General features: G+C 44.1%; 2 protein-coding genes across 2 annotated transcripts in view; both read left to right on the top strand.

The window, feature by feature from the left end:
- The window catches only part of gli1 (GLI family zinc finger 1), a 62,212-nt gene extending 57,295 nt beyond the window's left edge, over positions 1-4,917 (top strand). Inside the window, exon 13 of the mRNA XM_080461911.1 lies at positions 142-4,917. Coding sequence (XP_080318037.1) covers positions 142-2,702 — 2,561 coding nt within the window. The 3' untranslated portion in view covers positions 2,703-4,917. The remainder of the gene's footprint in view (positions 1-141) is intronic.
- A 5,424-nt stretch (positions 4,918-10,341) lies between these two features.
- The window catches only part of LOC308108730 (zinc finger E-box-binding homeobox 2), a 30,824-nt gene continuing 26,231 nt past the window's right edge, over positions 10,342-14,934 (top strand). The window contains exon 1 of the mRNA XM_080461910.1: positions 10,342-10,481. Within this exon, the coding sequence (XP_080318036.1) occupies positions 10,403-10,481 (79 nt within the window). The 5' untranslated portion in view covers positions 10,342-10,402. The remainder of the gene's footprint in view (positions 10,482-14,934) is intronic.

Genomic DNA, 14,934 nt, shown 5'->3' with positions numbered 1-14,934 from the left:
TTAATGGATTCCTATAACCACACTATAATTGATAAAGGATTGTTGATTTTATTTTCACTATACCACATAAGAAGAATCGAATTCTTAAATTACCTTGCTGAAAGGTTTCTAAGCTGATGCCTCTTAAATAATTGTTTTCAGGTCCTGGGGAGAGTATGGGGATGTGTGCACCGTCTCCGCTTCTCTCAAATCGGCGCGTTATGGAGCTGTCCAATCACGAGCTTGGAGGAGGGACACTAGCCTGCTCTACCAATGACAGGAGGGGAAGTGGCACCAGCAGCCTTAGCTCCGCCTACACTGTGAGCCGCCGTTCCTCCATGGTGTCTCCATACCTGTCCAGCCGACGTTCTAGTGACGTCTCACAGATGGGAGGGACAGCGGCGGGAGGATGTCACCTCCTCGGCCCCGATCAGGCGGCTGGAGACCCTCTGTCTCCGGAGACCACTCGCAGAGGAGCTCCATGTCCAGGAGGAGGCGGAGGGCTGCCCGGTCTTCCGAATTTAACCCCCGCACAGCAGTACAGCCTGAAGGCCAAATATGCCGCAGCCACTGGTGGACCGCCACCTACTCCCTTACCCAACATGGAACAACCGGGTACTCCGGTTCGAAGAGGAGGTGTTTTGAGTGAGTACCAAGGTCAGCCCCTTCCTCCCTTTCTCCAACATGGTGGTCCTCGAAGGCACAGTAACAACACCGAATATGGTACTGGGGTTATGTACCCTCACCAGGCTCCGGGTAACAACACCAGGCGAGCAAGTGACCCAGTTCGATCCGCAGCTGACCCGCAAGCTCTTCCGAAGCGTTTCAATAGCCTTAATAACGTGGCTATGATGGGCCGGAGAAATGCACTGCAGCATCGTGGCTCCGACTCCAGTCTTTCTCGCCACATGTACTCTCCTCGGCCACCCAGTATAACTGAGAATGTCATGATGGAGGCCATGGGCATGGACCCCCATCTCGCTCCTGCCGAAGCAAGGGATCGTTCCATGATGATGGCGCCGGCGGAAAGAAACTTCATCGGATACCAGCAACAGAATCAGACCCTCGGAGGTGGAAGTTCTATCTCAAATCAGCTATCCCCAAGCCATGATTCTCTGAGCTGTCCCGATCAGAGTTACATGCAGCGACACTACCAGAACCAAGGCGCGGAGGTCACTTCCAGGGCCGCTGGAAATTTGATCGGCCAGTCAAGGCCTATTCAGCCGGAGGGCATGTCGAATTCACTTCTCCAGCAGGCTGAGTACAGTATGAGCACCTGCCAGCTCAGTCCCTCAGGCCCACATTACCCCAGCTTAGGCCAGGGAGGAGATGCTGGAGGGCCTTGGAACGACAACCGCAGCCAAGTACAGACTTCCAGTCACGCTCTTCAGAACCAGCGGGCAATACAGTACTCCGATCCTAGCTTGCAGCCTCAGCAGACTCCATCTCACTTCACCAATCAGACGGGTCTTTACAACAGCTCTGAGAGAGTCCGTAAGCTTGTCATCAAGCCCGAGCAGCAGTTCCACCCGGGGATGGGAGATGGCGATGCTTGTCAAAGTGCAAAGCTCCACCAACAACAGATGCTTCTGCAGCAGACGCAAGGTTACCCGCAGCAGGCCGGCCAGGTAATGATGAGGAACTCAAACAATCCCAGCTGTGACTTTCAAACACCAAACCAAAACTCTTTCCCCAGTGGAGGGGGAGTGAGTTTGGGCTGCGCTGGCTCCACGCTGGCTGATGGGCAGAGGTCGGAAACCCCGATGATGCAGGTGAAAGAGATGATGGTGAGGAACTATGTACAATCCCAGCAAGCCCTCATGTGGGAGCAGCAACAGGAGCAGCAGCAGCAGCAGACTGGAATAAAGCCTCCACCTCTTTCTGATAACATGGACCTGGGTGCTCAAAACGCAATCATGCAACATAGTCCACAACATCCAAACCAGAACCTTTTCTCCGGTCAGGCCTATCCACCGTATCCCAACCAGAACCTGGTCATGAGCCCGCCTGCCCACAGCCAAGTGCCTAGCTCAGTAACGCCTAAAGACCAGCAGCTGACAGGTCTCCAAAGTTCATGCTATAACCAGGAGATGGTGGTTCCGAGGCCTCCTCAGGGACGGAAACCTCTCAGCCGCCAGAACAGCCTGTCACAGGTAGGAGGAGGATATCTTGGCAGCCCACCCCACCTCAGCCCTGTCCACTCAACTTCTAGTCCTCGACGAGGGGTCCGCCTTCCTCCGGTCCAGCATCCACAGAGTGAAATCTTCTCCCCATCCAACAATAACAACAACATGTATTACTCGGGTCAGATAAACATGGAAATGGAAAAACACATGGATTCACCAAATGTGGCTTGTCTAAACCAGCAGCATAGTATGGGGCCCGGTCTGGACCCGGTAGGGGGCACAAAATCTACCCCTATGGCTCCTTATACTGAGTCTGGGCCTATATCCAATGCCTTAGAAAACCTGGACCTGGACAATGCTCGCATAGATTTCACTTCCATCATCGATGATGCCGACTCGTCCTCCTTCAGCCCTGTCAACAATCCCTTGCAAGGGCAGGCAGGACCTTCTTCCCAGGCCTCATCCCGCCTCACCACCCCACAGACTTCTGTCAGCCTCGCCGTAGGCGCCGGCCTATCCAACATGGCTGTTGGTGATATGACATCCATGCTTACCTCACTGGCTGGAGAAAATAAATACCTGAACACACTGTCTTAGAAGACGACTCTGTAGTGGCCAAGCATACATTTAAGCAAACAATCAAACACTGGCCATGGCCGGGTTCCAGTGATACTAGCCTGGGGTTTAAAAAAAACAACAACAACAACAAAAAAAAAAACTACACTATCTCTGTCACTTATAGTGATTTTTACTTGTACGTTACAAGACTGTATGGTTAGGCAAAGACAATGGTACATTTTATGTATGTAGTCAGTAGTCTGTGCTGTAATATGCATTGGCCTCAATACAAAAACCCAACAGGCTGCCTTGTTTCAGGCGGAATGTTGAATCTTTAAGGGCTAAATTGATGCCAGGTAATAGACATAACCACATGTTGTACTGCATTTCTGGTTGCAAGTTGAGTCCCAATACAGGTTAAATGTGTTTGAGTCCCCACCCCCAACATCTTAAAACCAAAGGTGCCTGAACAGCTTCTCTCACTGTGTTGTAACTTCATTGCCTTGGTACTTGTTGTCATTTGTGCCTTATTGTGGTGCGCTGAACCATTTGCCTGATACGAAACGATGCATTGCTTTTTCTAAACAGGCATTCCAATCAGATAAGGCTTTGGTAACGGTGGAGCGGAGAAAGATTCATGTAAATAAGTCATATATATTCTGAACATGTATACGACAATGAGGCATTGGATCGCTATCCTCTGTCTTTGGAGAAATTGATGGATTCTGAAGGCCAGTGTTCACAGGATGTGACGTGAGAAAAACGGACAGAAAGGTGAGAAAGATATGCTTTCATCGATTGAGAAATTATTCCTCGGTGCTACTAAAACTCACTTTCTTTGCTAGAGACGTCGTCATTGCCAGGAGCAGCACATTATGTTTAAGTGGCATATCAGTATTCACACATGCGCACAGATGAATTTGCATACATAACATCCCCACACATGTGCCCACTCACAAACACTCAGGTCTTGTTTAAATCTTTGGTGTTCACATTACATGTATGTTGGAATTGCCTTTCCAGACAGAGAGTTTGCACTCCACATGTTTACTGTACGTGTTCCTAAAGCAGCTGTTGTACTTAGTTCTTTTTACTGCAGGACGAGAAGTGGCCTATGATTTCAAAGGTACATTTACTGAGCAAAGCTCAAACATAATATGTATCAATAACTTCACCCAACATCCAATACTATCAACCATAATGCCTTTAGTCATCCTTAACCCTCACTATGACTCACACTGACTCAGCTGAGGGCCATGGCTATGGAATGGAAACTCAATACAGCTGGTTTACACTTTGATTGGGTGGATTTGGTATTTGAGCAATTGAGGTACATTCATAGTACAGTGCCAAAGCACTTTGGCGCTGATCCCAAAAATGTGTTATTTTGCAACTAACTCAGAATAGTAAGGCATTGCAAAGCATTATTTTTTACAATTTACAAATCCTACCAGTGTAGGGCGTATATACAATATGGGCATATTGAGGTACTTTTTGCAACTAATGAGCTGTATTGTATGGACGTACATTGCCGCTCTTTGTAGAACAAATTTTATACTGTGGCTTTGCACTGATGACAGCACTGTGTGGAAGATCCCCGTCTCTCATAACTGTTCACATGAACCTCATCTTTGATGGCAACAGAGATTCATCACAGTATTTTTTTTTTTTTTTTTCAAAGGAACACACATATGAGCGACCCCTGTGCTACATTGAAGCCACGTTAAAGTGTTTCTAAATACATTTCATGTGACTTTTTCAAACCTTATGAGCAATGTCACTTCAAAGCTTGCCAGGTATTTGTATGAATGAATATTTCCTCATTTGGAAAAGAATAAAAAAGGTCTGCAGCCTACCAAAGACACCTAAAAAACCGACTGAAAGGAAATGCACAAATAGTCTATTTTAACACAACACTAACACTAGCAATAAGGGCATGAACATTGACTGATAGTGCTGTTTCTTTAGAATGTATGAGATGTTTTGTATAAAATTATCTTTTTATATTAATGAACTTTATGGGTGTTGCCTTCTCTGTGAGTGTGTTTGTTTTTTTTTTTATAACTCATCCTTCATTCTGACTTTTTTGCTGGCAAAAGAATATCACCTTTAGCAACAGAAAGCTATAATAGTAGCAATAACTATAATAGATTAAAAAAAAGTCAAGTGTTATATTTTGTGTACAATTTTCTACATTTTTATACATATGTGCTATATTTGATCATTTTATGAATAAACATGTTCAGTTTGGGATGGATGCAGAATGCTTGTGACACGTTTCTTTGTCTTGTTTTTTTGTTTTAATGTATTGTGTCAATAGATGGGGGGATTTTTTTTTTTTTATAACTCCTTAATTTTCTGATCTTAACAGAAGTCGAAAAAACTATTTATAATCCATGAACCAGGTTTCCATGTAGAAATGAAACTTAATTTCTAAAAATGCAATGACTCTTTTGTTCCAGTAGAGGGCAGTATAGCCCGAGATCAAGCACAGACACCGTATTTAAATGTATTTTACAACAAATGAAGCCACCATAACATCAGTTGACTGTTTCTATACATAGTCTGTCTGGAAGCAGTTACGCTACAGTTTGTTTTGCACAATTTTACACCCAATTTTTTTTTATGAAAGTCTATTCAAATGGCCAAGCAACAGGCATTCATCCTAAATCATCCTCCTTTTTGTTGATGCCCCACAGGATAATTAGAAAACCTCTTGTTATGGATATGATTTAGACCTCATGGCAGCCTGTTTTGAGCTCGAGTGATCTGCCAAGATTAAGTGAACGAGCATTAAATGCGGCTGCTCCTGGTGACATCAGTGCCTGGACGGGGCCCTCTGTGGTCAGTGGGAACTGGCACCGAGGCCTGCTGAGAGCTGTAAGAAAGAAAAACTGCACAAATCATGCTTGTAAAATATTATCAACAACAATCCGGGCTTTACAAGACATCATATAAAAGAGAGATGGGAAAACTCTGCGTCGTATTCTGCAAAAAGGGCAAGTGGTTCCCAATGCCGTTGGCCTGTGACTCTTTAAAGTGAAGTCATGTTTATTTGTGTGTCATACATCACAGGTTATAGTGGTGCGAACATGAGTCACAAACAGTTCAACCAAATAGTGATTTTTTTTTCCCCCCTCAAACTGAAGGAGAGAGAGAGAGAAAAATTTATACCCCCATCCCTTTAATCATCCTGTGACATTTTATATTTAATTTGGGAGCCCAGTCTTCCTTATGACAGGATAACAACTTTAACGGTACCCTCGCAATTTCTTTATTGCAGTGCACATCGCAAGTTTATACTGCACACATATGGTGTGTTCATGCATCTGGGAACTGGAACCAAAGTGGGGAAAGTTCATTTTCTCACTTTAGTGGTGAAATGACAACAAAAATAGTCGAAGACAGTCACTCCCGTGACAATCAGCAGATAAATGACAGACACTATTGTCATCATCCAAACAAGCCTCAAGAAATTTGTCAATAATCTCTGTGGACTTTTTTCTATATGCGTGATAACACCGTGATGTAGGCTACAGGTAGCCTAATCTAGGCTAGATTAATGAAGCCTAGTTATTTTGATTCCAGCTGTGATAAGGCTTCTTTCATCTCATGATATTTCTCATGTGCACTAATGTCCTCTGGTTGAGTTACATCCTCTGAGGTTCTCTGAGCTCTCTGAAACTTCTGACTTTTCCAGTGGGAACTTCCCAGCGTGTTCAAGGTGCTTTTTGGAGGTGGGACTATTCCCCACGTAACACTTACTCCTCAGTGCACCAATAGGCCTAATTGCAGTTGAAGAAGAAATGTAATGCATGTGTAATAAGGCACATTGAAGTTGTAGTTTTCAAACATTATGTTGTGACATGGGTTAAACTTACGACATGCCGTCTTTTAAACCAGCATGGATATTTTTAACCCTCCACTGGTAAGTGACAGTACAATTTAAACTCCCGTGTAAAATGGAAAAAAAAACAATTTTGACGTGCTATGCTTTCCTTAAACAACCGTCAAACTGCCACTTAATCTGTCGTGTGGGGTGGATTTTTGAAAAGATGGATCACAGTGACTTTGAAAGGCTGTCGCTACCTTTACTTTCTACAGTGTTGGCTCATTTGGGTTCAGGGGCCCCAGTGTGCTCAGACTATATTGGCATTGTGGTGTTGTGGCATGGCACAGTAGACTCACGGCAGCCACTACTGCCTGGCAGCGACACTGAAAGCTGACTCATTTGCTCCAAAGCGAGGGGAAGTTTTCCTGACGGACTACTGATTTGCAATCTGGCATATCCACATTTGTGATTTGAAACAATAGCCCTGTTTCCACAAAAGGAGTCGCACGGGGCGTGTTGCCTGAGGGGGGAGGGGGAGGGGGGGGGGGGACACTAATAGTAAAAGACTCTTATAATTAACAATCCTATGGCTGCATGTTAAATACATACAGCTGGAGAAATAAGGTATGAAATTACTGATGATACCACCAGAGAGCCACCACACAATGTGTATAGTATTGAAATGTTCCTTTGTTGAAACCTGCTGCACTTGGCCATGAATCGGAGGGAGTTTATGATTTGATCAGAATTAGGCTTGCTGTATATGTTCAGTCTTTCCAATACAATGCCAATAACCTCACATTCATGTCCTCCGAATTAGCGTGAGTGCATATGTGTGTGTGTGTGTGTGTGTGTGTGTGTGTGTGGTGGGTGGGTGTGCAAAGCTTTCCAGAATGTTATTCTTAAATATCTAGTGTTAAAAAAAAAAAATCAAATTAAAGTTAAACGACTGATGCAGAGATCCCAGTCTGATCTCTACTTTTCCTGTTGTGTTTAAATGCCAAAATAAGAACGGAGTTTTTCAAATGCAAAGAAGTGGGCCACATAATGACTTTTCTCTTTTCTTGTCTTGCCATTCAGAAGGAGGCCTTTCTTTTCCTTTTGTCACTTAGGTTGGCATATAATTAACTCCTGCTTAATATGCTGTGTAAGGGCTCTCCTCCCCATGCAAGAAGCTTTGAACCCATAGACCACAGGCTGGGACAAAACCCCAGTGGGACTGCTTCCTTCATGCTCCCTCTTTTTCTGTGTGTGTGTGTGTGCGTGTGTGCGTGTGTGTGTGTGTGTGTGTGTGTGTGTGTGTGTGTGTGTGTGTGTGTGTGTGTGTGTGTGTGTGTGTGTGTGTGTGTGTGTGTGTGTGTGTGTGTGTGTAAGAGAGTAAATACTTGCTTTAACAAGACAGTAGGAATCCATACTGCGAAAGCACCACTGCATAATTTGTTTCTTTCTGCTAAACCATATTTAGAACATGAAACATTCCACATACTTGTCGTCGAGCTTCAGACGGTTCAACAAAACAACTTTATTGCACTAATTTTCGGATAATAGGTCTAACGTTTAAACAAAAGTAGGATAAAATGGATAATACAATTTTTTTTTTTAAAAAGAATAACAAATATCCACCTACACCTTGGCTGCACGGTCTCATATAGACATAATTTAAAAACAGCTCCCAGGACCTCTGAGGCACCTCTGCACCTCTGTGACCCTCATCGGTAGCAAAGTTTATTGCCCCCTCCTCATCCACCTCCTCTCCTCCCTCCTTTTCTCCTCCCTCGCCTCTATCCATCTCGCCACAAAAGGGCCGTGGATGACCCTTTCTGTCCTTCTCTGTCTTTGGGCCTCTGCTCCCTCCCCACCTTCAGGATGCTTTCTCTTCCAGAATCCATTAGGAAACAAACCCCCAGCAGTGGCGTTGGGTGGGGGAATGAAGGGACACACATTCTGTTTTGCACAGTGAGCTGATGATGCGGAGTGAAAAGTCTCCTCTACAACGTGGTCTTAGTTTTGGTTCAAAGTAGAACAAGCTGGAGTAGTGATGCAGTCATGCTGCGTTTTGTAGTTTTTGTACTCGCAACAGGAATATATGCGTTGTATCCACTTGGGGGTATAACACAACACAGAGAAACTAAGATGAATATTTTTTCCTTCTGCGACCTTATTGCTTATACTTTGTTGATCTCTACTGAAAATCTGTTTCTGCTTTGAGCAACTTTAAAACATTTGAACAAACTTTTAAATTCAATCCGACTTGATCCATTTTGAACATAATTGATTCACTCTACCTATTAGTTTGATGCAAAAATAAACTATATAGCTGATTATCAAGAATGAGTTGTTTTATCTCTGCTCATTAAATGACTGAAAAAGTAGTTTTTTTCCCCCTAAAGTATTAGTCTTTTTAAATGAGGTTATGGTTGTTTTCATTCATAATAATTCAAATCAGTTAAACCAAGACAAAGGTTGTATTTAATTCAGTCCATCCCCCCTAAGGACCATCCATCCCCCCACATTGTCATTAGAAGTTGGCATTGTACTGCCTACAGAACACAACAGCCAAAGTAATCAATACGTAAAGAAGTATATCATAATGAAAACTGAAAAATCCCAAATGAATGATTGGCAGTGAAAACTGTGCATGATTCAACAGATGATCCAAATTCAAATCCTGAGTGAAAGATCTCCAACACGAAGATAACATAACTCAGGCACTTTTACAAACCTTCGGATGTTAATGCCTGAGTGGAATAATCCTACTATGATTTAAAGTTGATGCCTGAAACTTTAAAGATTATCAGAATATACGTTTTCTGTGTGGCTTGTGTGTTCGGATCCTCTCAAAACTTCAATGCAGATAATCCTCCTTTTACTTTTCTGTCTTCACCCCGCTTAATCTGTGTTATTGTGTCAGATCCCTGTTTGTTTAGTCCGCAGACACCCGGTGGCGAGGCGCATTATGCGCCGTGAAAAGCGACCCGGCTCGCTCTTATTATCTGGCACAGTTGTTAGAAGGTGGTGGTGGTGGTGGGGGGAACGAAGAATCCAAGGTGGGGGTCCTGAACGCTGCGTTAGAGGTTTATTTCGGATGTTTTTTTCAGTTGCAAAACAGATTACGGCCCAGGTTGCAAAACAAAAGGGCGATCAATGCACTACTTCCTACAGCTGTCCAGGGGTGAATGGGGGGCGCAGGACGGGGTCCTCTCCGGGATACTGGAGCGCAGGTGATGCGCATAACAGTCGGGCTATAAAACCATGAAAAGGGGAGGGGGACGCAGTGCAGGAGGGGGAGCCGCACATACCTGTTCACATTAACCTGCACAATGTGCGTGGAAATGGTCGAGGATGGAGTAAACAGTGTCATTACACCGATGCGTTATTGGCATCAGGCTCATCAACAAAACTATCAAAAAGAAGGGGAAAAAAACATGTCTTCCCAGTTACATGTAATTTGGCACTTCATTCCACACACGAGAGAAAAGTTTAACACTGTGTCTATTTAGTCGGGAAACGAGCATTCAGGGTTTTCCTCACCAGAGAGGAGGCGCGACAGTGAATTCGGAATAATATACGCTCAAAGTATACCAGGAGGGGGGTTTATGGCCACGCTTAAATGATCGGATCTTGCCCGCATTGCTGCTTTGGGGAAGGTGTAGGTCCGTACGGTGCCAAGACTGACCTCAGGGCCAACCTCTGCTGCTGACATCACTCCGCACGGCTCGTCGCCTCCGCTTGGAGTCCCATCAAGGTTCTGCGTCTCCCCGCTGTGACCGAGGGCGATGCCTTCAGTCAGCACCATTCATTCTCAGGCAGCCGCTCAGGACGCACGCTCCGGTCCGCACCGCACCGCACCGCTCCCCGGACAAACTGTCTGTTTTTTCCCCAAAGGAGGGCGAAATAAAGCGCGGTCATGACAGAAGAAAGCAGGGGCATGACAGAGGAGAGCAGGGGAAAGCGCAGGAAACAAGCCAACCCCAGGAGGAATAGAGGTAAGGAACAAACAAAAGCGCTGCAAAGTTTTGGAGAAGTTGGTAAATGATGCGGGCAGATGTCGGTGCTTCAGGACTTCAAGACGCTGCAGTCGCATCGATATCTTTTTTTTTTCTTTTTTTTTGTGGGGGGGATTTTCAGAAGAGAAGAACAATGTGGCTCAGACACTTTCCCCCCTTCTTCATGGCTTGTTTCAGCATTAACTGCAGGGATGAGCAGTAATTAATGGGTGTCGTTTGGGTTATGGCACCTGAGTGTACACAGTCGTGCACTGAATATACAAGGCAACTAAAAAAACAAAACAAATAAAGTGTTTTTTGTTTTGTTTTGCAACTCTCGTGCCCCCCCACCCCACCCCCCCTCGTTTATATACACGATCAAATGTAAAGTAAACTTTTTTTTTAATATCATTCAAAACAAGCCAAATCAACTTTTTTTTTTTTTTTAAATGAGCCGAACTCATTAATATTATTCCTCTTTAACTTTTGACCAATTCCAAACTTTTTCCACTTGACTGCTCTGTACTTCAGCGCGTCTTCCTCTTACATGTGTTCCTTTTTGTGTGGCTTTTCAGGAATACACACACTTTCTAGTCTGCTGTTGCTTTATTTGCTGGTGTCTTAGTAGACGACCTAATTTGTTATTCTAATACACGTTTTTAAAAATGGTGATTTTGTTTGAAAGCAGCCCGCAGAATCAAGGAATCAATGAACATAAGGTTTTTGACTTCAGTGTCATCGTTGTGATAGTTTTTTTTTTGATCTATCGGTTATTTGCATTTGAATTAAAAGGGACACATCAACATATATAATGTTGAAAATAATAACTCATTAAGGTAATCTTTTATTTTTATTATGTTTTTTTTTTTTTTTTAACAAATACCCAACATATGAAATGAGATGGCCTGCCTTGTGAATGTGGGGATTATTCGGTTGTCCTGTACATTCAACATTTGTAATTATTACATGACTATCATTCATCTTATCAATATTTGGTGGATCGCCTCAGTTGACCGTCCGCTATCAGTTTCTGTGAAAGCACTTCCTACAGCAGTTCTGAGAGGAACTTCTAAGACCGCGTGCACTTCGAGACTTTGTTGAGACTTTGTGCTGCAAGCATCTGGCAGCATTGTGTTTATGTGTGGCTGTGTATTCACAAAAGGGAATAAATACACACACACACACACATACACACACTTGCCTACTAATATGAATTTAACACATTTGGTATAGCACAAGTACACTTTCCCATCCTTCCCATCCTCTAAACTTTTCACTTACAACCTAAAGAAATCAAACGTGAACCTAAACATTACAAATTCAGCGATGGAGTATATTGCTGACGGAAGTTCTATTAGTATTCTTGAGCTGAGTTTTTGTGATCCAAAAGGCCTGGCTCGAGGTGTAAGTGGAGTATGGGCACTTTTCTTTCCTGACACCTTGGAGAATACTTTCGGGGAAGATCACACTTGGTGGCTTCTCGTCATATAAGCCATCACAAACCAAACAATGTCCCCGTTTGCTTGTAATCTGACAGGCACCCGGCATGAGTCTATTTGCTGTCAGGAGTCCGTTTGCTTGTTTCTTAGTTTGCTGTGAGTGTTTCCTCATTTTATTCAGAAAGGTGTGAAGCTCAGTGGAGTGTCAGTTGGGTGTCAGCTTCTCAGACTCCTTTGCATTATTGGGTGTTGTGTGTGCATGTGCACACGCACGCACGGTCTCACCTTTGACTGTCACGTAGCAGTTTGTCGACCGACCGCACTGTATTTCACAAATCAACAGCGTCACACCACTGTGAAAGCTATCAGCTGCGCAGCACACTTACTGACAAGGGCCTGTCACTTATCAGACCACCAGCAAAAAAAACCGTCCAGTTCCTTTAATTCCTGCGGCGACCTCAGAGGAGAGATAGGCATCACCTGCAGTGAATTTCCAGTAGAAGTGACTGGATGTGAACCACTCGAACTCGCTTTTCAAAAGCGAACAGGAAAACAGGAAACTGGTTCTAAATTGATACTCGGTTGGGAATCTTGAAACAGTTTTAAATGTCATGTTGACGAATGTTATCTTTGATGTGTCACACACCATCTATTTTTACTTCAGGAATTAGTTCCGCCTGTGCTTTCTCTCGCATTTCTTTCATGTCTTTCTGATTGGACGGTGAGTCTGCCTGTTAGGTGTGCTCTCTTACACATGGCGTATGACACACATGTGAAAAGTTTGTGCTGGCTGCGTGTGCATCCTCATGTCAGTATAAAAAAAAAAAAAAACGCCAAAAAAAACCCTGTGTGTTAAAGCTGTGTGTCGGATCCTGAATATGCTGGGCTCGAGGCGGCTGTGTGAGCACGGAGTTAAAGGTCCTTGATAAAACCAAATGAATTTGGCAGGCCCGTCTCATAAGACAGCGATTTGGGGATCTTTTCCAAACCAGAAGAAAGAGAAAAAGCATAGCCTGGCTTTTCTTCTCTCTCCAAGGCGCCTATTGATTATGTCTCTGTCTCCCCCAATAAAACCGTCAATGTTCAGCAATATCAGGCAATGTGAGGAAATTACAACTCTTCATTCCTGGCAGATTGAAAACAGTCGTGGGATCAAGGAAGGAAACATGTACATTTGAAATGACGACCTATATTTACTGGCTGCAAGGGAGAGGTTTAAATTTCAAAGTGTGTGAATTAATTAGCAAAGCGCTGACAACAGCCAATAGTTCAACACCCTCTTATTCAGTCCTCCAAGCACAGTGCTCTGACTCCAGCGAGGTCCTTTTAGAGTTGAAGTGTTCTGAAATTATCTACAGTTTAAATTGTTTAAATGCTTTTAACCCGACTGTACTTGTACTTTTCTTTTTAAAAGTTAAACGTTACGTATTTAAAAAACTTTTTCTTCTAAACATGGTCAAATTAATGACGTTTTAAATATATCTTCTGTCTACTCTAATATGTTGCAAAAGGAAGGTAGAGCCTGTTTACTATGAGAGTATTCAACTGTTTAGATTCAAGTTTTTCAGTTGATTTCTTTAATTTATCCTTTGTGTATGGGATTTCCCCTTCTCTCCAACGCAGCATCTTTGCCAGGACGACATCCTCAAAACTAATCACACTCATTCAAACTTTACTCTCCGAATCCGATGTCAGGCCGTGTTTCATGCACCCCCTTACAAACGTATCTCGTCCCAGCGCCTGGCTTCTCGTGTTTTGTTAGTTCATTAAAACTCTGTTATTGAGTGAATGTGTCTTTTTAGGAGAGAGCTTTCTCTCTCTCTCTCGCTCTCTCTCTCTCTCGCTCTCTCGCTCTCTCTCTCTCTCTCTCTCTCTCTCTGTTCCCCTCTCTCCCTTTCTCATTTTTCTCCTTTTTTCAAGTGCCAATTTATTTAAACTCCTTTCCCCTTTTCTTCTTTCTCCTTCATTGATTTCCAAACCCTAGTCTTTGTATGCAGCTGGGGCCCAGCTGTGTGTCTGTGACTGTGTACGTGTGTGCATATATGCATATGTGTGTGTGTGTGTGTGTGTGTGTGTGTGTGTGTGTGTGTGTGTGTGTGTGTGTGTGTGTGTGTGTGTGTGTGTGTGTGTGTGTGTGTGTGTGTGGTGGGGGGGGGGGTTCTGGCACTGTGCTGCCACAGTGAGCATAGCACACTGTACACAAAGGACTCGAGAAACAAAAAAGAGGGGGAAAAAGAAAGAGAGAGAATGGAGGGAGAACACTGGAACATTAAAGACTGACGCGCTTGTACTGTACAGGGTGGAGGGGCCGGGCCTTTTGGACCGGGCCGACTTTAACGGCAGATGTATCAGCGCTCAAGGATGAGGGGTGGGGAGAGCGAGACAGCAATGAAGAGCCCAGGCACCACAGTTTATTACCAGGACTCTTCAAGGGGCTCAGCTCAGGCGTCAGAACCAGCGGGTGGGAGGGCCAGAATGAGAAGAGAAGAGGGGAGGATGACAGGGATGGGGAACTGATGGGGTTGACAGGACTGAAGACGGCAAAAACAGTTCTCCAGCGTGAGAAGACAAGCGATGGGGGACCTCAGGGGTGTGTGGGGGTGAAGAGGAGACAGGATGGACGACGGAACGTGGGATAATCTGAGTGTTTCCTTATTTGTTCCTCCACATTCCCAGAGCTCCAAGTGTCACAGGATTCTCTTGTCCTTGCTTTGTGTGTTTGATGCCAGATCTGCAGAGCAGTAATGGGGAATCCCTTGATTGAGTCCCTCTGGTATTTTTCACATGTTTATTCAATTATTGCTCATTCTGATGTTTCAGATGGAGCCAAAGCAGCCCTGCTGTATGTTCTTGCCTCATGGCTGCCACACTGGTGATTCTGTCCAATACAGCTACACGGCACTGGAAAAAAGCAGGCATTACCATTCTGATTTATATGTTTTTTTCAGCAATGTATATTGCAATAGTCGAAGTGAGAGGCACTCTTCCAGACAACTTGAATAACTCTCTTCAGG

This window comes from Lipophrys pholis (genome assembly GCF_963383615.2).
Source record: "Lipophrys pholis genome assembly, chromosome: 4".
NCBI classification, from domain to species: domain Eukaryota; kingdom Metazoa; phylum Chordata; class Actinopteri; order Blenniiformes; family Blenniidae; genus Lipophrys; species Lipophrys pholis.
This window is presented reverse-complemented; position numbering and strand designations above follow the sequence as displayed.